General features: G+C 43.6%; 1 protein-coding gene across 2 annotated transcripts in view; it reads left to right on the top strand.

The window, feature by feature from the left end:
• PRIMA1 (proline rich membrane anchor 1) overlaps positions 1 to 24,008 on the top strand; it is a 67,897-nt gene that overhangs the window by 29,594 nt on the left and 14,295 nt on the right. For both annotated transcript variants that reach the window (XM_063147642.1, XM_063147643.1), the window contains exon 4: positions 21,472 to 21,601. In XM_063147642.1, the coding sequence (XP_063003712.1) occupies positions 21,472 to 21,601 (130 nt within the window). The remainder of the gene's footprint in view (positions 1 to 21,471; positions 21,602 to 24,008) is intronic.

The raw sequence follows: 24,008 nt of genomic DNA, 5'->3' as shown, positions 1-24,008 counted from the left end.
GTTAGTGATTTGTACTTGCACAAATGCCAACATTAAAAAAAGAAAAGAAAAAGAAAAACAGTAACAGAGTAAGTCTTTGGCAACAATGCCAGCACAAATTGTACAGTTTGGATTATGGAACTTGAAATGTTTGTGCAGATAGCATGAAAGAAAGCTGAAAACAGCTTGGCCAACTCAAGACTGCCAATATATGCATTTTCTAGAGGCCTGTATGATGCTGCCCTGAAGGAGGAAAAGGGGACATAGGTTGGTCTTCGCCTCACCCACCATCAGCTTTAGTTATTTTTTTTTCTCCCCAAAGGTAAACTGCCACGTGAGGAGAAGCTCCTCACTCTGCTTCCCAAACTGCTCTGGGAATGTTCAGTTTCCTTTCCACCCTCTGCCTCTTTAGTATTTCCAGGTTCAGACTTTCAAAGGGTCCTTGTACTTACAACAAAGCAGCCTGGTGCGGGTGCATCAGGTGGCGCAGAATGGGAAGAACGGCAAATTGCACAGCTCTTCCCATCAAAAGGGCCCACCATTGTTTAAACAACCCTCAAATAACCCATGGTTTGCTGTAGGGTTATTGTTTAATCTTCAAACAACCCCTGCTACCCTTGGTTGGATGATGCAACAAACCATAGCAACCCCCCATTAGGGGGTTGAATATTCAAAATGGCTGCTCACATGTGCTGCAACTCACCGTGGCTTAAGCCACCGTGGGCTGTGGTGATCGTGTGAACCGGTCGACTGTTTCTTTCCTGGAATCCATCTCCCTCCCTTTCATCTCTGTTAAATATTTATCTTGTTTCTGTTTTCTTGCTTTATCTTATTTTGAGTCACTCTCTTTGATTAATATTGCTCTGTTTGAGTATAAAAGGTTTCAGTAAGAAAAAAAACACCACCAAGTTAGTCCATTTGTTCATGCCCTTCATTCTACTGACTTGAAGACTCAAATGCTTCAAAGAAAGTTATTGATGAGTCACGTGCCGCTGATTCTCATCCAACATAATCAGAAGGTTCTCATGGTAGTGGCAGGAAAAGAATAGTGCCTCACTCGAACAATTCAATAAATGTATCTTAACTGGCCCATGCCTAATCCCTTAGGAACAAGATCCAAGCTATCGTCCTTATTGCCTTCTCCAGAAATGCATTGCTCTAGTTGAGATTCATAATGGTTTCAAGCATTGTTTTTAAAAAGTGATGAAAAACTATCTTATGGTACAACGCACAGACAGTTTTCAACAGGGGTGGTGAACAACAAGGAGATGTTGTTGGGCTGCAACTCCCATCAGCACTAACCAACAGAGCCAATGGTGAGGGATGATGGGAGCTGCAATCCAACAACATCTGGACGGCCACATGTTCACCATCCCTGGTGTTAAGGGATATGATTAGAATCCTTTAAACATCAGAAACCAAGTTGAGGTCAACTTTTCATCTAAAATAAAAATCAAGATGTATTTGGGCATGGTGGTTTTTTTTTCCAAGCAAAGCATCTGAGGAATTTCGTGGGATTCGAAAAAGTTTCTGCAAGGCCAGAAAATGGAATTAATTGATTGATCAGTCAATTAATTAAAGCTATGTATGTCGTGCCTTTCCAGCTTGTAAGATGGGGTAGGCAACTTGGTAGCCTCCAGAAGTTTTAGATTATGATTTCAGTCAGCCTCAGCCAGCAGGGTCATCAGTCAGGAATTCTGGGAGTTGTAGTCCAAAATACCTGCAGCACGCCAGGTTACCTAGCCCTGTGGTAAGGTTTTTTCAAAGCAGCTTAAAATCCAGCTCATGATAACATCTACGTACATTAAAAATCATCATTCAATAAACAATCGGCCTTTAAAAACCATGGTACAATAAACAGGACTAGCAGCAGCATTAAAATAGAAACAGAGATTGTATTATTGCCCGCCAAAGGCATGAGAAAATAAACAAGGTTTTTGTTTTTTAAAAACCCTAAGTGCGTAAAAGATAAAAAAGAGTAGGCGGACGCCTGATGGATATTTCTGGGAAGAGATTCCATTCTTGGCAGGAATGGGGGTTGGGGGGGGGGAATTTGCCTCCCACTGCTTCAGACCGTTGGCTTATGTAGTCCAATACTGTCTAACTTTGACTGGCAGTGGGTCTGCAGAGACTCAGGACCAAATTAGACTTGACATTAAATGTGCTTTTGCATTTCATGTGCACTTTAAAAAAAGAAAGAAAAAAATAGCTGTGGGGGGAGATAATTATCAGTATTTCAGCAGGAGGGAAAGGAGTTTAACCCTTCCCTTGTCTGCTGTAGCCCTAATAAAATCCACTCCTTTGAAGCCGCAATGGGAAATCCCCCATTGACACCAATCAGTGGAGGCTGGTGGCTCCGATGTTAAAGGGGGGGGGCAAATCTGCTCCAGGTTTCAGTCAAGAGCAGCCAGAACTCTAAAGGAGCTATCCAAGATGCTGAACCCAATCCCCAAAATAGGTTCAGTGCCTTGGATAGCTCCTTTAGAGTTCTGAATGGTTCTGACTGAAATCTGGAGCGGATTTATCACCCCTTTGTCGTCGGAACCACCAGCCTCCCCTAGCATCAGTGGACATTATCTTCATCTTAAAAACAACAACAACACCATGCACATTAAATACAACCATGCATTCACTTCCAGTTTGGCTTTCCTTCCCCAAACCTCCCACTAGAAAACTTTTAGCAGGCAATTCCACGGATTGAAACTTGGACCTTTACAAATGCAGCGCATATCCGATCTGGTTTTAAGGCAGGGATGGGGACTGTGTTGACGTACAACTCCCAGCAGCCCTCACCGTTGGCTGTGGCTGATGGGAGTTGCAGTCCACCGACATCTGGAAGACCAGATGCCTCCCTCCCTCGCCTGCTTTAAGGTGAACACTCTTTATACTTGTTGCTGAGACGCTTGAATTCACCATCTATCTGTAAATTCATACAAAGCAGTATTTTCACAAAGACTGTGGTCCAAGGGGCTGTTGTCCAAATAAAAGTGACCCAGCAAAGTTTGCCTTGAACTTTCCACTGCTCAGTGAACAGTCCTTCGCTTGTGAGTAAATTGTATAGATGTAGTTCTGAGTAGGGAGGTAGGAATGAATACTTGCAGCCCAGTCCTATGTTGGCTTACTCAACAGCATTGACTGCAGTGGGACTCGCCATTTCTTTATTTGTAATGCTTATGTGCCACTTAATATAATGAAATCCCTAAGTGGTTCACATATAAATATTAAAAATCACATTACAAATACACCATTAAAACCAATTCCAATAACAATACAAGGAGCAGTAAGATGGAGCAACAATTGCAATTAATTGCAAACCAGAGAAAGCTTTGGTGAACAAGTTTGTTTTCAAATTACTGTTGAATAACTTTGTGAGTGTAGGATGGGAGGTACTCTTATCCCCCCCCCCCCCCCGGGTATACTTTTAGAGTGGAAAACAGAATTGCATTTATTCCTCCTTCCAGACTTCTGAGCCCAAGGACACAGTCTGTGAATGTCTACCTTAAGCTGCAACCCTCTACACACTTACCTGGAAGCAAGCCTCATTAAACTTAATGGGTCTTGCTACTGAATAGATTTGTACAGGATTGTGCTATGAGAGATTAACCTGAGAGGTCAAATGGTGTAGTGCAGCCTTCCTCAACCTGCTACCCCTTCAGACTTCAACTCCCAACAGCTCCAGCCACCGTGACCAATGTTCAGGAATGCTGGGAGTTGTAGTCCAAAACAACTGGAGATCACCAGGTTGGGGAAAGCTAGTGTAGCACTCAGCAGGCTGGTTCGTACGATCACCATGAGTTAAATAAGCCAAACAATAGCCCATGGGTTATTTGAGGGCTGTTTCCTCCTCTCAAGAAGCCTTGCAGCCCCAGTTCAGATGACACAACAAGCCGCCCCTGGGCAAGTGATTATGCAAATGGTGCAGCCCATCTAAAACAAGTCACCATGCCTTGTTTAAACTATGATGATCAGGCAAACCAGGTAGTGTCTTCCTATGTTACAGAGGGAGCAATCCTATGTCCCCTAGGTTTGGTTTCTAGGATCCAAGGTCGGATCCAGGGCTCTGACCTCAGAGCCCAGAAACTGTGATCTCCTCCCTCTTATTGCTGGCGTGGTACTCTCTGCACCAGCTATGTCTCCACACTTGGAAACAGAACACAGAGGCAGGGGAAAGGGTCCGATCCCAGGTACAGAGAGTGAAAGAGACCATAAAATCGCCTTTACACAGCTTCCTATCAAGTCTCCATGATCCTCCCCCACCCCCAAGCCACGGCTATGAAATCGCCTATCTATGGCAGCTGTAACATGGAGGAGAGGATCCTCTCTGTGCCCCAGCTACCCTCCATAGCATAGTCTACAGCCTCCAATTTCGGAGGCTGACAACTATCCGAATAGGGCTGCACCCTAAGGGTCCAATCCTTTGGGGTGGGTGGGTGGAAAAGCGCTACACCTCCCAGCATTCCCCAGCTAGCCATGGGAATGGGAGGTGTAGGACTTTTCCCTATCATTTTCTGGTTAAACATGCACAGGATTGTGTTCTAAGTTTGAATCTCCATTCAGTCATGATGCTCCCTGAGTGACTTTGGGCTTTGAGCTTAACTTGCCTCATGGGGTTGTTGTGCTGGATAAAATGGTTGGAAGGAGAACCGCGTATGCTGCCCTATGCTCCTTGAAGGAATCGTGCAATTAAAATGCAATGAATAAATGAAATTCCCTTTGAGATGTTGTAGAGTTGTACTTCGCTAGCGTTAAAACACCGGCAAGTCTGTTCAGCGGGCAGAATGGTTAGGCCTTTAAATAGAAGACTTATTAGAACTTCTGGTTGTGGGCTTGTACAACTGCAAAACGGAATCGTTCTTTGTGTTCTTGCCTCTAAAGCCCTTGGGGGTTTGGCAAGAGTACAGTCTGTCTTGAACTTGTGAGTTTATGGATGTATCCGCTTTTTAAGAGAGCAGAGCAAAGGTTTATTGTCCTTAGTCCATCTTTTGAATGTAGAGAGCATTTTGTGTACTCTGCACAGGGCATGGGAAGCTTTTAGCAAGGTTGTTTCATAGAGATATTGTTGTTGTTGCAGCTCAACTGCTCTTATAACGGAGACATTTGCCCTGTTGCGTACCAGAGTGGGAAACTGTTTTCCAGAGAGAGAAATGACAGCTTATATCATCCATCTCTTAAAGTGGGCAAAATGAGCTTGCCTCAGTATGTTGAAGTTAGAAAGCCTGTTCGCCACCTTTGGCTCGTACAGTTTGTCAGCCGCAATATCATTCCATGTATTTCTAAATAATTAGTGTACTGTAAAGATGTCCCGCATTTCACACGTGACTGAAAGTTCTTTGATAGTACCCGACTGCAGGTACGTGGGCAGAAGGTTGTTCCATGTAACTGTACGATGCAACGGAGAATTGGTTATTTGTTTTTTGGTTTTTTAATGTTTACATCCCACCTCTTAACCTCAGCATTTGAGGCGGCTTTTAGCATAATTTAAGGTACGTACAAAAACGATAAAGCAAGAACAAAATGGAGGCAACAGTATAGGCAAGAATGAAAGCAGCAACTGTCACTTGAGGCACATGTGGACTCAGTGGCAAGGAGCAACTTTTATCAGCTTAGGCTGATATACCAACTATCTGAACAGAGAAAATTTAGCTATAGTTATCATGCTCCGATAACCTCTCATTTGGATTACTGCAATGCATTATACCTTTGAAAACGGTCCAGAAATTTCAGCCAGCCCAAAACAGGAACTGGGCAATGAGACCACATTACACCAGTACTTTTCCAGCTTCACTGGCTGCCAATCTAGGTCCAGGCCCAATTCAAAGTGCTAGTATTAATATTCAAAGCCCTAAATGGCTTGGGGCAAAGGTTATCTGAAGGAATGCCTCCTCCCATATGTACCTGCCCAGACCCTAAGATCATCTTCAGGGGTCCTTCTTCATGAACCCCTGCCAAAGGAAGTGAGGCAGGTGGCTACCAACAAGGCTCTTGTTATGTTCTAATTCATCTGCAGCCCAGAACTAGATGATTTAAACATATCCATAGACAAAACTGCTGAACTAGTTGCATTCCAGCTCAGGACAGATATGTGAGTCGTTATCCTTAAAATGCTTCGAAAATATATCACAGTTGGCCTCTGTGGGTTCCTCAATATCACCCTATGGGCCAAGTTAAAGTAGACCTCAAACTTAGCTGCTCAGAAAAGCTGTGCTGGATGGCACCCCAAGGACACAGTGTTTGTGGAGAATATTGCTTTTTTGCCACTATCACGCCACACAGTAGGCTTATAATGAGATCTTATCTGTGTTGTTGGACTTGCTTCAAGACTTCCAGCACTAGCTTTTTAGTTGTCGGGTTTTACCATATTATAGAAGATGGTGACCAGGTGATATGTGGGCCTGCTTAGATTGCTGTTTAGATGCTGTTGATGGGCAACTTCCAGGCCGCTGCTCTCTACTCTTATGGTTCTTTATCTTTAAACAGATGTTGGACCAGAAAGCCCTTCAAATAGAAGGAAGCTTCAAATAGAGGGCTGTCCTGTGATGTGTCTTCAAATAGAGAACTGTCCTCTGTAATGTAGGACACATGGCCACCCTAGGAGCAGATTAGGTTCTGAAGAGTGGTTGAGGGTGCTTCATGTCTACCACCCAAGTGACCTCTGTATCCATAGAACTGACTTAGTAACTGGAAACTTCCTGAGAGCGGTTAGGAATCTGGGTTTCCTGTAAGCCTCTGAGGGTGGTACATCATAATTTGTCAATTGTCTATGAACTGACCCTTTTCCTTGAGATATTGGAGTGATCATGAACATTCTGTGACATCACTTGAGTTCAGCCAGTGTCTAGGAAAGGTTCAAAAGTGACTGGCAAAACACCAGAAGCAACACGTTGTTTGCTTCTGGCCTTTTGCAACGATGATGATCAGGGGTCTGAAAACAAAGCCCTGTGAGAAGAGACTGACAGAATTGGGCATGGTTACCCTTGAGAAGAGAAGAGTGAGGGGAGACATGATAGCACTCTTTACACAGAGGGCCAGGATCTTTTCTCGATCATCCCAGAGTGCCGGACATGGACTAATGGGCTCAAGTTACAGGAAGCAAGATTCCGGCTGGACATCAGGAAAAACTTTCTGACTGTTAGAGCAGTACGACAATGGAACCAATGACCTAGAGAGGTTGTGGGCTCTCCCACACTAGAGGCATTCAAGGGGCAGCTGGACAGCCATCTGTCAGGGATGCTTTAAGGTGGATCCCTGCATTGAGCAGGGGGTTGGACTCGACGGCCTTATAGGCCCCTTCCAACTCTACTATTCTGTGGGTCTATGATTTTTAATCGGCTGTATAAGATGTGTCTTGCAAACCCTCTGAAGGTTTTGATGTATGGTTTATAGCATTAGGAACTGGCCACCTGTCCTAATATTAGGACATATGCATGGAAGTATGTCTATGAGGATTCAGTTTGCCTCTGTGATTGTTTTCTTTCTTTCTTTCTTTCTTTCTTTCTTTCTTTCTTTCTTTCTTTCTTTCTTTCTTTTGAAGCTTGTGCTCCTGCTACCCAGGCAGCGTTTCTTTTGTGAACTGTAAGGTTCTTTCTCTGGGTTGTCAGTCTGGCACCTTTTGCTAACATAACATTTATCCTTTTAAAATGGTGAGTGCAACTCCATGTATCATTCATTATATTTATTTTTAGATCCTGCCGTGGGGGCTGATGCTGACAAAAATGGAACCAAGGGAAATAAAACCAGCACACTTTTTTTTAACAACTCCAGATTTGTAGCAGCATTGTAGCTTTATATTTCTACACATTTGCGAGGAGAGGTGCCAAAATTAATGTCATGGTTATTTGACAGAATATATAGTTCAGCACCTTCCTGGCCTGTTCCTCTCGGTACTGTGGAATGAATGGTGCCTATAGTTTGCTCAGGGTTCTGTAGGATAATAGCATGTATTGATTCACACTTGGGAGGGAATATGTGTAATCTGTGGTGTCCATGCGAGCGTAGCTTTCTGTGTGGCCATCCATTTGACTGCGTGTAAAGGACTGGATGGCACTGCTCTATGTGACAGACCACCCATACAAATAGGTTTACAGTGCTACCTTAAGGTTGTTTACTTGGAAGTAAGCCCCACAATGTGCAGTGGGACTTACTCCCAGGAAAGTGTGCCTACTAGGACTGTGGCTTTATTATTGCAATTTATTTAAAATATTTATGCCCTCCCCATCTTCTTATATTTCAACATTTTGATTATTCTGCTCTTCCAAAGAAATGAAGCAAAAACGTGCTGAAGTGTTTCTCTTCACTTATGTCCATATTATCCCATTGATTTTAGATGCAAGGTCAGAATACAAGGAAATCCTGTTCAGCCGTTTAGACTATTGAAGTGCACTCGATGAGGCTGTTCACACAACACGCTAAACCCACACACAGTGGATTGTTGTTGAACCGTGGCTTGTTAACCATGCAATGTGGCTTATTTTTCTAGAACAAGCCACAAGCCACCATGGTTTGTTGCTGGGTTGTTCAGGGTGGTTAACAAGCCACACTGCATGGTTAACCAGCTACCCTGTGGGAAATGCCCTGGGTTCAGACAACAAGCTAACCCATGGTTCAACAGCAACCCACACTCAGCCACTGAGGCCTTAGCTAGACCTAAGGTTTATCCTGGGATCGTCCCGGGGTCTTCCCTGTTCATGTAAATGACACACAGGATATCCCAGGAGCAGGCAGGGACGACTCTGGGGCAATTCCGGGATAAACCTTAGGTCTAGCTAAGGCCTGAGTGTGGGTTAGCATGTTGTGCAAACCAAGTCCATGTGAGACTACTTACTTGCTCAGAAAACACAACTACTGCAAAATGCTGCAGCCTGCCTTCTGGGGTAAAGCAAGGCATATCGCACAAGATTTAGCAGCTGCACCCAGGCTGGGCATTAGCATGTGGCCTTCTTGTGCAGGTCCCAGGGTCCCAGCTGTCAGGGCTGAGCCCTGGGCAGATGAGCTAGGAGCTGGGAGCCAGGAACCGTGAGACAAAGCCCAGCAGTCAGGACCAAAGGGCAAACTAGGAGACAAGATCAACAAGTAAGCCAGACATCAGGATGAAAGAGCAAGACAGGATCAAGGGACAAAACAGGAAGCTGACCAAAGGACACCTGAAAGATACACGAATATGCCAAGTCCAAGTCAAGTTTTTTGTAATTAGCAACTAGCCATTATACAGTTTCGCATAGAGGTGTTCTATTCATTCATCCACTTGGCCTTTTTTATGCAAGAGCAGGGTCGGCACAAGAAATGTAGCCGTTCTAAAAGTTACGTATTTATTAAAATTGTTCAGTAAAAAGCCCAGCTTTTCAAGGGATGATTTCCTTTCATCCCAACCAGAAAAGGAAAGATATACATTTTCCTAATGTCAGAGTAGACTTCACATTCTAAAATACAGTGAGTGATGCCTTCTCAAATTAAAAGGTTGCAAGGACAACACAGTTTGCCAGAGCATGCCAGAGCTCTGAAAATGCCAGAGTTTGGGAAGACGTGGTCACCCAAGCAAGGCTTAAATGGATCAGAAGCCCTCTTATACTCTTTCCTGTCCAAGGACCAGCATGGGTGGGAGGGAGCTGTCCAGGATCTGAAGACAACTAACCTGCAGATGCTCCAATGTACAGTTTAGCAGTACATGAGGCAGCCACACATAGATCCAAAGTTTTCAAGTTCGAGCCCCAGCAGCTCCTGAGTCCCGTGCCTTGGCAGGGCCCACTGCTGACATCTGCCCTGGTCCCCCTTTCAAACGATTTCCCCAATTCTCCAATGAATTCCAAGTGACGGGGTCTGAGGGAACTGACATTTTAACCTCCCGCAATGCTCCTGCTATAGCGTCACTCTGGGATATTGGTGGCTCCTCCGAGAGAGTTTAACTTCACTCCCATCACAGTGATTCTCAAGGGAAAGATGTGGAATGAAAAGCAGGGAATAACACTGCTGCTGATTTTATCCTGGTTGTGTTTTCATATTGTATTTTATATCATGGTTTTATACTTTGAATGGTTTTGATTTTTGTGAACCGCCCAGAGAGCTTCAGCTATTGGGCGGTATAAAAATGCAATAAATAAATAAATTCATGAGGAGTCATCCCCGCTCACTATTTTTCCCTAGGCATGTCTACACCTAGGGACTGGAGTGGGAGGATCTCGCGATATAGTGATCGTGAGATCCTTCCCCTCAGTACGTCGTGCCTGCCATTTTTTTAATCGAAAACAAGCGCGGGAGCGCTCCAATGATAAAGGTACTTTTTTAAAAAAAACCTCCTGCTCCTCCCACCCCACCCGATGGGCACAGAGCTCCTGAGGAGCTCCGTTTCCCGTGCCCGGTTCCCTGTGAAAAACCGGGACAGCCGCCCACACATCCCGCAGTCTCAGGATCATCCCGGAACCACAGGAAAAACTTGGTCGAAAGTGTAGGGCAATATCCCAAGGAAATGCAGGGAACTTCCCTGCCTTCTCCCAGGATTCCCTGTGCATCATGTGGATGCACAGGGACGATCCCAGGACAATCCCCGGGACATTGCCCTGCCTAGACATGCCCCCTGTGGTATCAGGCTCCCACCACTCTGCCAAATAGCTGTTTGGCAGTTTGGCAGGTGCCCCCATACATACAAAACCTGCCAAAATGGCTGCTTCACTACAGAAATTTGGCTGCAAACTGCGCCATCGTGCTACATAGTGCTTTCATGGTTAAATTTAGCAGATAACCTAAATTTGGCCATTTGGGCATTCCATAGCCACTAGAGGCACCATTTCTTCCCACCCCCATTTCTTTTTGTGGGGGGCAGTGGGGAGTGGGGGCTGCATCTTGGGGGGGACTTGCAGGTTGCCCATCCCTGTGGCATGGCCAATCTGTCTGTGGTACTTTTGTGCAATGTATATCTCCCTTTCCCCCATTTCATTTTCATGAGCTGGTGAAGATTCTTCCTTTATGGGGCCTCCTTCCCCAGCAGGCTGCTAACAAGGATTTTATGTCTAGTATTTTACAGCTCTTCATATATGGCTTTGACTTGTTTTTATTGTAATTTGTGTCTTTATTTCTTTATGAGTACTTAAAAGGCTAATAAATAAATTCTATATTCTTCTGAGAAGAAATGCTTTGCGCATAGGGCCAGATCTACACCTTGTGTCAAATCATTATGAATGTGGAATAAAAAGCGGGGAATAACACTATGAAAGTGGTATATGGAATGTGCCCCAACAGTTATCAGTGCACTTCAATACCACTATAAAGCAGTAGTGTAGATCTAGGTGTAAATTTGTTCACAGCACTTATTCATGTAGAAGAAACAGTTATCAGTGCACTTCAATACCACTATAAAGCAGTAGTGTAGATCTAGGTGTAAATTTGTTCACAGCACTTATTCATGTAGAAGAAAATAACTTTATTTATGAATTACCTGGATGCATGCGTTCATGTACACAATCCAGAGGCTAAAAGTTTCCAAAAATAGTATTCCATAAAGTAAAAAAAAGAAAGAAAAGAACAAGCCAGCCAAAAGTTACAAGCTTTTATGAACTGTTATTTTTGAAAGGTGAGATTGCTTACCTCCTCCGTTGGAATCAGTGGCACTTAAAAGTGCTTATTTTTTATTGGTTTGTTTCCAGATAGGAAAAAGGGCAAAGTCTGGGCCTAGCTGGGTTTATGAAACCTGGTATGCAAACATCAAAGTGTCTTGTAGCTATATATTGTGGCCTAAGCTTTCAGGAGCCAAAAGTTACAAAGTCTTAACTAGGCAGGGCTGAATGTATCCATTCAGTTTCACATTTTACATGATTCAGTTCGTCCCGACTGGTTTTTAAAAGAAAGTTCACATGAAAATTTGTATGCATTTTTGTGTGCATTTTTCCTATGACATGCATTTTTATATGCAATTTTGCGTAATATACACGTATTTGAAAGCAGTTTTCCTACTATCATGCATTTTCAAATGTTATATTCACTAATGTGTACATTTGCTTTGTACTTTCACCTAATGTACATATTTTTGTATACTTTTTTTTAACTGGAGAACTTTATTACAAAATCCAAAGAAATGCTAATTTCAAAGGGTAACTGAGTTTCAAGACGCATACTGGTTCAAAAGTATGAAATTAGGAAAATAAATGAATTTCTATCCACCCCTACTCCAAAGTGGATATATTTATGTATGCATATATCAGTGGAGGCTGGTGGCTCCGATGTCAGTGGGGCAGTGAATCCATTCCAGATTTCAGTCAGTACTAGTCAGAACTCTAAAATGCTTTCCTATACTTTTCTGTGCTTCACACCTTGACTAGCTCCTTTAGTGTTCTGGCTGTCTCTGACTGAAAGCTGGGTGGGATCTACAGTAATGGTTTAAAATGTTAAGGAAGGATTGTGATAACTTATTCGATCATGTGACGCTATGTTTATAATGTTTTACCATCGATGTATTTACCACGTTTCATTGTATTTTTCCGTTGTTACGTTTAAATAGCATTGCAAGTCTTCTTATGTGCCCCCTTACATCGTTATTGTTTTGTCTTACTAAATTTTCAAGCCTCGATGGTCAGGCAATCACTTTTCTGGGGGCGTGAATACTTCCTTTCAGCACCTAAAACTAGTGCACTATAAGCTCCAAAGGGCTTGAGGGAGGAAGTTTTAAAAATCATAACAAATCAATGGATGAACCAATCCGATTAAAATTTAGTATGCTGAAAACCCTCATAAAGACCTGCCATTGTGCCGATTTTGAACTCTTTATCTTTAAAACTGATGCAGATGTAAGCATTTGTTTAATTTCCATTTAAAAAGTCATAAATCAACGGATGACCCAATCTGATTTAAATTTAGTGTGCTGAAAGCACTCCTTAATAGCTATAACTGTGCCGATTTTGAACTCTTTGTCTTTAAAACTGACACAGATGTAAGCATTTGTTTAATTTCCATTTAAAAAATCAACCGGGGGGGGGGGGGGGATGGAAGGTGAAGCCAGGAGATCAGGAAATGGGCAGAGCAAAGAGACCAGCCACAAAGAGGAAGTACAATCTACACCTTTAAAACAAACAGTGTGTCCTGCTCTAATCAATGACTACTGGGAAAGCAAAAGGTTAGTAACATGACACTACTGGAGTGTGCCCCATTGCGTTTAAAAATGAAACAAATTAAAACTTTTCCAGTGATAGGAAAAAATGTGATAAGCACTAGTGTAGATCCGCCCCTAGAGTGGATTCACTGCCCCGCTGGCATCGGAACCATCAGCCTCCACTGGTATGCAGGGCATGGCACCGTCAGGTTGCATGGGACTTCACAAAATACAAGAGGACAAATCTCTGCCCCGAGGAGCTTACAATTTAAAATTTTGACATAGAGAAAACAAATGGAAAGGGAGGCTGAGGTAAACTGGAAAATAATATGTCATTGTTTGAGTTATATACGCTTCGACTTGGTTACAGACTTTGTCTCAATGGGGCAGGAGAACTATGAAAACTTGACCAAAACTTGACCTTTCTCAACAAATCTCCCTGAATATAATTTGCTTGGTTTTCATTGAACCGTATGAGTGCTGTTTTGATGAAAAGAAAATAGAGGTGCCAAATTTGAGAATAGTTGCATAACTCCAATATACAAGGGTTTGCATTTCACCTCTAAATCCAGTGCAAACACAGAGCTTAGCAGTTTCATAGTTGTAAATTTTACCCTTGGATGCTAGCAGTTTTGGATAAGGTCTGTTGTCTTCCCTGGCTTGAAACTAAAACCACCTGGCATTGATCCTTTTAAAAAAACTTACTCTGTTGGTGGTGTGCCAAGCTTCCTAGCTTTGCTTATTTTGGTAAAAGGTCAATTCATACTTAAATTCTAAATGATCAAGACAGAAATCAATAGGCCAAGCCTTTAATCAGCATTAAAATCTGAGAGGTACAAATGCTGAACAGCAGTCAGACTGGAGAAGAGTGTGTTGTGGTACTCCCTTTGCCTGGTACTTTTTGGGCCATGGTGATTCTTCTGGGATTCATGAGCTCAACAGGGTGATCCATTGTGAAGCAAACACTGGAGCAGTAATGCAATCACAGCTAATGAGAGAAGAAGCTGGCTGTTGCTTTGAAAATGGGCCTTTGGAAAACCCTGTCGATAATTGCGGCTTGCGATCAGGGTTTGAATGATGGCAGAAATATTTGGGATATGGAAGAAATTTTCCCCTATGTCAGTTTAGCCAGATTAACTGGAGAGCTGTTGGCTCAGCTTCACAGTACACAGCTGCTTAATAGGATCTGCACTAAGTTGCAGCTCCAAGCCAGAGTTAAGATGAGCCAGAGGATGTATGTAGTTAGGCAGCATCACACACACACACACACACACACACACACACACACACGTACACGTACACAGCCCCAGTCATAATGCTGCAAGGGACTTGTCTATGCTGAGTCATTCTTGTAACTCTGGGGAATAATGGACAGCACAGACATGGCTCCTGTAACATGGCAACAGTATTGACTTATGGTGTCACCAAACAATAGGTAACGATATCAATTTCCACAATTGGTCGCATATTTGATTTCCCCTTCTCTCAAGACTGGAAGTAGAATGAAAGGTTAGAGCAGGGATGAGCAGCCTCAGAGGGTCCAGGGACCACCTCCACATGCACAACTGCTGAATTTTGGTGGCAATTCAGTAACAGAACACCATAAAATCATAAAATAGTAGAGTTGGAAGGGGCCTACAAGGCCATCGAGTCCAACCCCCTGCTCAATGCAGGAATCCACATTAAAAGCATACCTGACAGATGGCTGTCCAGCTGCCTCTTGAAGGCCTCTAGTGCGGGATTCCCATCTGTATTTTCACTTTAAAACAAGGTGTGTAGGAGGGGCACCTTGTTTTAATACAAACTTGTGCTCCCGGAAGCTCTGAAGGAACACAAAATTGCATTAAAACAAGTGAAAATGCGGCCTTTTTTTGGCGACTACTGAAATTTGGCGGTGGCAACATGTGGCCGGTGGAGGCTGCGAAAAAGCTGGGGGGGGGGCGTGTTGCCCACCCTTGGGTTAGAAGAAGAACCAGTGAGGATGCTGCCCTCAAGAGCAGAAAGATCCCAGAAGTACAGTTGAAGCATACATCTTCTGTTTGGGTTTTGGCCTTTCCAGAAGCAGTTAACAACAACACAGATACCCAAAGGTGTTACAGAAAATTAGTTTTTATGGACAGATCCCCTTTTCCCAACCACCAAATATGCTAAAATATGCTTCTTTTACCTGTGGCTTTATCCACCACCGGCATACAGCCCATGGCAGCTTCTTTGAAATGGAATTGCCCCCTTGGACTTGGAGGATGGACTAGCAGGCATGGCCCCAATCCCCCTCGTATACATTCATTTGTACACTTAATTGAACGTCTGCACAGAGATAGGATGTAGGGATAGAATGGACTGTGTGCTGCTAACAGAGGAAAGTAGGTAGGCAAGAGAGCTGAGAGAATATATATGAGGGACATGGTGGAGTGGGGGATAAAGAGATAGGGAAGAATTAGATTTGATTGCTTTTATAACCAGGTATGTTCCCAAATCACATATTGATTTGAACCAGTCTGCAAATCTGTAACTGCAACTCTTATATTCTCTTGTTATTCATATGCCTTTACAATAATTAAGTTCTTGTAATGATATGATGAAGGCGCATTCCACTAGGAATTTATCCTGCACAAATCCCATGGAAATAAATGAGAGCACATTGTTGGCTCCAAATCTATTGCTTTATATCTTCACTCTTTGTCTGTATTTTAGTCAGGGCTGAAAAAGCAGGTTCAGACCTAATGAGAAGTAAATTTAATTGAGGGAGCGCTTGGACCTGTGGCGGTTCTGCACCATATACTCCTGTAATTATTTCAAAAGAAGATTGCATTCATTAGGAAAGAGGGACTTTTCTATCAAGAGAACACAAAGTGGTCCTTACAACTACAAGTTAAAAAAAAAATCTCCCCTGGTGCTTCATAACATTTAGATTGGCCTGGTTCAGACAACACACTAAACCATGATGCTTAACCACAAAATGGTTAATGGAATGCATTAAGGTCAATACATTCTGTTAACAATTTTGAGGTTAAGCAGCATGGTTTAGCGTGTTGTCTGAACCAGGCCTATGTGTACAAAATATGCAAAATACACTACATGGTCAGTTTATCACTCTTGCTACAAAAGTAGTTAGTCTAAAAGTAGTTGGTCTAAGAAAAGATATCATTTATCCTGTTGACCACTGCCCAGCAGAGAATCTAGCCCTATTCAGACATTCTCAAAGTGGTTAAAGTAAATGCCTGAAGAGAGGGAGCACGCTGCCATTCTCCCTCCTCATGTGTTTCCATCACACTGCACTCGTGGAGGACAACTTTCTGAAGAGGAGACCATCCTGTATCCGTGGAGGTGCTCCCTGCAATTGAGAATCAGGAGTCTCACCTTTTCAGAAAGTCACCCTCCATAAGTGCAGGGTGACAGGAATACATGAGGAGGGGGCACAGCCAGCATGCTCCCTCTCCTCACACTTTTACCTTAATCACTTGAGAATACCTGAATAGGGCTTTTGTTTATCAGAAATCTGGGTTTTTGCAAGTCATATCCTCAGCCTCCTGCCCTGCGAAGAATTTCAGATTCTGACATACCTGTCTAAGAGCTGCACGCCATTATCAGAATCTCTTCTTGCTGTAAGATTTGATTCAATTTTTCCATGTCGTTCATGGCTGATCAAGCGTTGCCGGATGCATTTCTGAGGGTCAGGAACTGTGAAGCGAAGCTGATGTGGTGACATTCTGGATACGCCAAAGAGTCACTGAAGAGCATTCATGAATACTGTATAAGACATATATATTTAAAATGGATCCTCACTGATATAAATTTTAAAAGCTCAAATCTGGAATACTTTCTCTTCATATGCTGTGTGAATGGCAGAGCAGTTTGGCTTCCTTTTGTAGGCCATGAATGTTGTTGGGGTCTTCTCTTTTTACTTACCTTGTAAAGTGTTTAGGATAAGATAACTATTGAAAATTTATATATATATATATATATATATATATATATATATATATATATATTATGATTACATTTATATCACACCTTTTTCCTCTTGCACAGTACCCATGGTCCTCCTCTCCATTTTATCCTTACAACAACCCTGTGGGGTAGGGTAGGTTGAGAGTCAGGTCAAGTGGGACCAGAACATGGGTCTCCTAAGTCCCAATCCAACACTCTAAGCACCACACCACACTGGCATATCATCATCAGTTAATTTATTGTCCCAAAGGAAAACGAAGTGGTGCTTTATTGTGAAGTATAATCAGTCCAAATATATGGATTTGCAAAGTTACAGCATAAACTTTTTATACATACCTGCACAATCTTCTTTTAGACGTAAGGTTGCCAGTACTTTCGCTTTGATGTCCACTCCGCTTGCCAGGCTGCCCACACCCCAAAATTGCACACTTACTCCTTCCTGCATCAATGGCAGCCGCCATTGACACAACAGGGGGAATTGCGCAGTTTCTGGAGCCACCATAAATTGTGCCTTTACCCTTGCATCAGTGGGGCCTTTACGGTTGCCATTGGAATGGCAGGAGGGAATGCGCAATGTCTGGAGGCTCCCAAAAATGTGCGCTTCCCCACATTGTGTCAATGATGGCCACCATTGACACAGGAAGAGGGAAGCATGAAATTTTGAGGCGTGGGGCAGGCAGCTGCCAAGCACCTCCTGGGACCTCATGAGTGCTCAGGTGGCACCAGACTCGGTCTGTAGGGCAGGTGTGGGGGGTCTGCCGGGCTCCCAGATCCAGTTGGGAGCTCGTGACGATGCTAGAAATAGGGCTACAGAGAGGCTTTGAGAGGTCTGCCTTTTCTTCTAACTTCTTCCCACAGTCCAGGGGAAATTGTGCATGGACCTGCCCACTGAGGTTTTTGACTTTGGTCAGCAGACGCCTGCCCCTGTGCCAAGGCCACAAACTGCTTGTGAATGTGCCCCTCCCCCGAGTTTTAGAATTGGTTTCCAGGTAATTGGGGAGCTGCTATTTGGAAAAACACAATCCAAAGCCCAAGTCCAATGTGGAAGTAGTATGGTCTTTGGCATAGTAGCAACAGAGGAGCGGGGACGGGGGTGTCAGCAAACACCCCTCCCCCAACCATATAGCTTGCCCTTCACACCCCCATTGCTGAACCCTCCTGGTGACTTGAAGGAATTTCCCATACAAATTATAACTGAATCATTGAAAAATGAAAATAAGGCTGTAATCCCAAGCGCAATTGCCTCAAACTTAACTCCAGCAAAATCAATAGAACTTACCTAAGAGAAAACAGGTTTTGGATGGAAGCTTTAATGTGAAATATGCCATTATTTCTCCTTCAAAAATCTAACGTGTTTGACAATGGTGTTTCTCCCCCAATACCAAGCCCACGCACTTCATCCCTTCCTCTCTGTTTTAGTTTAGTTTGACTGTATTGTATCTATGCCAGTTTAATGTTGATTTTGCATATTTATTTATTTATTTCATTGATATACTGCCCCATAGCCAAAGCTCTCTGGGCTTTGGTAGCTCTGAGTGCATGGGCTAAAGGAGGCTGACCCAAGATGTTGAGGGGTCTGGAAACCAGGGCCAGATCTACACTAAGCAGGATATAACACTTTGAAAACAATTTGAAAATGGTATATGGACTGTGTCATGGGCCCCAACAGATATCAGAGCACTTCCATACTGTTATAAAGCAGCTGTGTAGATCCTGCACAAGGGTGATGAGGAATGGTTGAAAGGGCTGGGAAGGGGGAGGTGCACAATTTCGGGGCGCTGGTGGGTGACTTCCGAGCATTTGCCGGGCCAAGCGGAGCCTTGGAAGAGACTTGTGCAGCCTGGTAAGCAGGGTGGACAGCAGACACAGTAGCGATGGGTCCAGCACCCCAACCCCACCCCCCACCCCCGGAGCCCAGTGCGGGTGAGTTCGTACACCCTGACCTATTCCAGCATTTGTAAATAGCATGGAGGGGAGACAGAGATGTGTACTCCAGCCTCATCTTCCCTATGTTGATGGGAAAATCTGAGGAGAGACTATAAATCCAGAGCATGGTTACAGTGCTCTGTGGGTTCAGGAATCCTGACTGTGCAGGGTTTCCAACTATGTGGAGGGTTGTAACCAGGAGAACCTCTGTAAATTGCAGGAAAGGGCAATTAAAATGATGAAGGGGCTGGAGCATCTCCCTTATAATGGAAGAATACAACAGCTAGGATTGTTTAGTTTGGAGAAAACATGAGTGAGGGGAGACATGATAGAGGTGTATAAAATTATGCATGGTGTGGAGAATGTGGATAGGGAGACATTTTTCTCCCTCTCTTGTAATACTAGAACCCAGTGGGGTCATCTCATGAAGCTGCTTGGTGGGAACAGATAGAAGGAAGAACTTCTTCACACAGGGCATAGTTAAATTATGGAATTCACTACCACAAGAAGTAGTGATGGGCACCTCTTTAGATGGCTTTAAAAGGGGGTTAGACAAATTTTTGGAGGAGAAAGCTATCAATGGCTACTAGTCCTGATGGCTATAGGCTACCTCCAGTATCAGAGGCATATGTGCACCAGTCGCTGGGGAACATGGGTGGGAGGGTGCTGTTGCACTCATGTCTTGCTGGTGTGCTTTTGTGGGCAGCTGTTTGACCACTGTGTGAACAGAATGCTGGACTAGATAGACGCTTGGTTTGACCCTGCATGGCTCTTCTTATGATCTTGATATAGCCATCATGACTAGTGGCCATTGAAAGTTTTCCTCCATGAGTTAGTCTAATTCTCTTTTAAAGCCATTGGGGTTGGTGGCAAAAAATCTTCTGGCAGCAAATTCCATATGCTGTGTGAAGAAATGCTATACACAATTACTTGGGAGTAAGCTCCACTAAACACAGTGGGACTTACTGCTGAGTGAACATGCATAGGATTACATAGGTGTATCCTGGATTAAAATTTCAAATCAGACACAAAGGTCAGCGAATGAGCCTTGCTCTAGTCGTTTACTCTCTGCTTAGCCTAACAGGGGGCAGGGTGGTAAACGTATGCCACCCTGGTTCCACAGCTAGGATTGGGATGCTCATCGTGAGGAAATTCAGCCGGATTTCGCCCTCACTCCCAGCTTGGCTTTTCCCTAAAATCTGGGATCTTTTCTGGGTTGGTTTGTTTTTCTGTAAATCACAATTTGTGCAAATTCCAGCCAAGATTTGCATAATTTGTGCAAATTGCAATTTGGGGGGGGGGGGGCGTTGGAATCCCTGATGTGAGCAAGTCAAGCCAGCTCATGGGGAGGCGAGCCAAAGTCCGGGGAACTGAGCTGCTGAAAGCTCAGAGAACTTCACCCCCACCCTCGGATAGATTCCTCCGGCATCCCTAGTTAGGAGAGAAGAATCTAGTCTTCTGCTATGAACAGCACAACTTCCTTTCATAAATTTGCTTTTCAAACAGCTACTCCTAGTGAGATGCATGCGTGACACACCATAGGACAATGACCATTGTGAAATAAAGGGGGAGACAGTTCAAGACCCCCCTCCCTTAATTTTTTTAAAACAGACTCCTTCTTCTCAACCCAAGGTTATTACGATAGCAGCTCTAACTGTGATTACAGGTGCTGCCATTTGTTCTAGATAAACCTTCCTTAATTGAGTTTAAGAGCCTGATCTAGCGGTATGTCTCTGTGAAACCAATGCTGCATTTGATGGACAGCCACCAAGAGATGGTGGCGGCCAGCATTGCCGGCCCTGCCATTAGCCAGAGTGAAGCAGTTGCCTCAGTGTTAGATGCTGGGAAGGAGAGAGCTGTGGGCCAAGTGGCCTGCTCTGCACCCCCTAAGCTAGCCTGCAGCCTTTAAGGGCAGTGGAGGATACTTCCCCATTATCAGTGTTGAAGCCATTCATTTCCCAGTCCATCTGGCTTTTGTACATGGAACGGAAGGGGGCACCATCTTGTCCTTCACTTCAAGCAGCCAAACTTCTTGGGCCTTCAGTAGCTGCCAGCCACATTGAGCCGTTTCATTTCTGACCCCCCTAGAGCAAGGGCCTAAGAAGTTAGGGGATGGGACTATAGCTCAGTGGCAGAACGTCTGCTTTGTGTGCGGAAGTCCCTAGGTTCAAGCCCCAGCATCTCCAGCTAGGGCTGGAGAAAGACTGTTTTGCGTGCAGGAGATCCCAGATTCAATCTCCAGGTTGACCTCGAAAAGAATCCTGCCCGAAACTCTGGAAACCTGCTGCCAATCGGTCTAGTCAACGGTCAAAGTAAGGCAGCTTTGGATGAGCTGGTGCAGCAGAAGGATGTGTTTGCTGCTGCATGGGGGTTGTTTAGTGGGAAAGCACAGCAGAAGATATTAGCTGGGGGTGGGTTGGGTATTCCTTGGTCACCTTCTGCACTAAATTCTGGGTGAATGGAGCTCCTTGGATCATAAACGTTTCATTCTGTAGGACTCAACTGAGTGTGTGTGTTGTTGTTTTTTGCATTGTCTTTTGCAGCTCCCACCCCTCCCATTTGCCCAACTGGAGAGACCTGGTGGCCAGGCTCGGTTATAATTATTGCAGCATGCTGCACCACACCAGTGTTCCTCTTTCTAGTTTTCATCATTTGCTACAAAGCCATAAAAAGGTAAGACTGTGTGAGTGTATTTAAACTCAGAGCTGCAAGATCAGCTGTTTTGTGGATGTACTACTGTTTAGATATTGGGCTGCTATGGATTCTACAAATCCCTAAAAAGGAAGACAGTCAACATTTCTAAACCAAAGTCCTCCAGTGACTGAGAACCAATAGCTGTGCTCCTTCTTCTCCTGTATCCCCTACTCTCTCCTGCCTTCCTGGCCCATACACCCGTGTAACAGTCCTGCTTTAGTGCCCCACTGTCTGTTCTTCTGCCACTCCCACAGTACGCTTGCCCTCCTTGCATGACCTGAGAGAGCTTGAGACAACTGTCAGGACAGGTGTTACTTCCACCATGTGATGACCTAACCAGGGCCACCATTGATATCAAAAGCTCATGTGGGAGGAGACTACCGTGTGGCTGCTAGAGCATGTGGGAGGAGCCTATCCTTGAACTCCTCCCCAACCCCAACTTCAACCCTCCAGAAACCAACTTGATTCTGGTATTGGCTCCCTCCCGTAGAGCCCAGGGCTTCTCACATTACATAACAGTGGAGGAAGGGGCAGTGCTGCAGTGTCACACATGCTTCTGTTATAGTATAAGAACGGGCCTTAAACCTTGCTCATGACCAGCAATGGGCAATATGAGAGATGAAATAAATAAATAAATCAATAAATATAAATAAATAAAATAAATTCAGAATTCTCAGCAATTCTGGCTTACCATTTTGTGCAAATGTAGTCACTGTGCCTATGTACAGTTTGCAGCAGCTTTCAATTCCTTCTTATCATTTGCATTTTCCCCTCCCTCCACCCTGCAATAGTGTTGCAATATTATTGCCAAAAAAAAAACCCAATCATGGTGTGATTTTTATGTACAGTTGTATAAAGATTCTTTTTGTGGGGTGTTTTACCAATGCATACGTTTGCATCAGTAAAATGCCACACAAAAAGCATCTTAGTACCATCAAGGTAACATCAAGATTTCTGTCTTTCTTTTTGTTAGCTACCTTTAAAAGAAAAGGCATGAAAGTTATTGATTAATAGTGTTTCAGTTTCATCAAACAACATGGGGTCGATCCTACCCTGATGCATTATTCATTGCAGCATTTACACAGAAGTAGGCCTACATAAGAGACAAAATACAAGGAAGACAAAAAGCAAGGATAAGCAAAATCATTACAATAAGACATAATGCAATAAATCCCTCTTTTAACCACTCCACATTGGGTAACTAACTAGTGAGCCATCTAAATAGATCATTAGTGGGTGGTTGTCCTGTTTTATGAAAGACTTGTACTGCTTCTTTTATTTTCTTTACATCTGTTTCGATCTTACTCTGTTCATTTACATAAAAACAACAAGATTGGTTAATCACAGCGCACACACCATTTTGTTGAGCTAATAATAAATCTAAAGCCATTCGATTTTGCACAACAACATTGCTGAGAGAAGAAACTTCAGTTTGCAAGTTCTCTATAGCATCCAGTGTATTATTTAAAAGCTTTCTCTAACACTAATGAAATGTTCTTAACAGCTTTTTCTTTTCATCAATAACGTAGGGCTCTAAAAGTCCTTGGGTAGAATCAAACCATAACATGTGTGCACAATTTTGAGCTTTTAACCATCCTACATCTTTCTTCCCTAGTTGTTCACAAATCAAACAGTTTTTGGCTTGTGTGGTTGTCACAAGCTTTTGCAGGGCAGGAAGATGAGGGTGATTATGAGGGTTTGCAAAGAACGCTTGGCAGTTGTAGAGTGAAGTCAAGTTACTTAAGAGTGGTAAAAGACACAAATATAGGTAAAATTCTTTCTTAAAGACATTTGCCATGGCAATTAAAGAAGAACTTTGAACCACCAAAGTAAGAAACTTATGAGCAGTATAAGAATTATCAAAATTACAGCTACACTATCTTCACACAAATGTAAGTTCATTGGTTTTGCTTATAAAATTTAACTTTAGTGCCCCTTAAATGTTGGGCTGAGTACTTAGGTTGCTCCGTACTGGTTTCTTCACCTGTGCTGCTGGCGGCTTCCGGTGCGCCAGAAGGCAGAGGGCTGTTGCTCTCAGCTTCGCCTGTGTCCTCTGAGTTTCCGGTACTCAGGGGAGGCAGAGGCTGATGGAAGGGTTTTATTCTAGAACAATGTGTCCATTTATCTGTCTCTAATAATTTCACAGCAGAATGACTTACAAGTACAATGCAGTAAGGACCTTCCCACTTCCAGGATTCCACCTTTTGAGCAGGACTTTATCATCAGGTTGGAACAGATGGATGGGTCCTTCAAGTCTCTGGAAAGGTGCAACGTAACGATGAAGCTGTAAAAGAACAAACTGCAGGGCAATTACATATTCTCGGAGTAAATCATTCCCCAATTCCCACTTAATTTCTTCTTGTTCCCCCACTAAAACCCGAGGGGG

The sequence above is a fragment of the Elgaria multicarinata genome, chromosome 2 (genome assembly GCF_023053635.1).
Source record: "Elgaria multicarinata webbii isolate HBS135686 ecotype San Diego chromosome 2, rElgMul1.1.pri, whole genome shotgun sequence".
Taxonomy (NCBI): domain Eukaryota; kingdom Metazoa; phylum Chordata; class Lepidosauria; order Squamata; family Anguidae; genus Elgaria; species Elgaria multicarinata.
The sequence above is the reverse complement of the archived record's forward strand: the minus strand, read 5'-3'. Positions and strand labels throughout refer to the sequence as shown.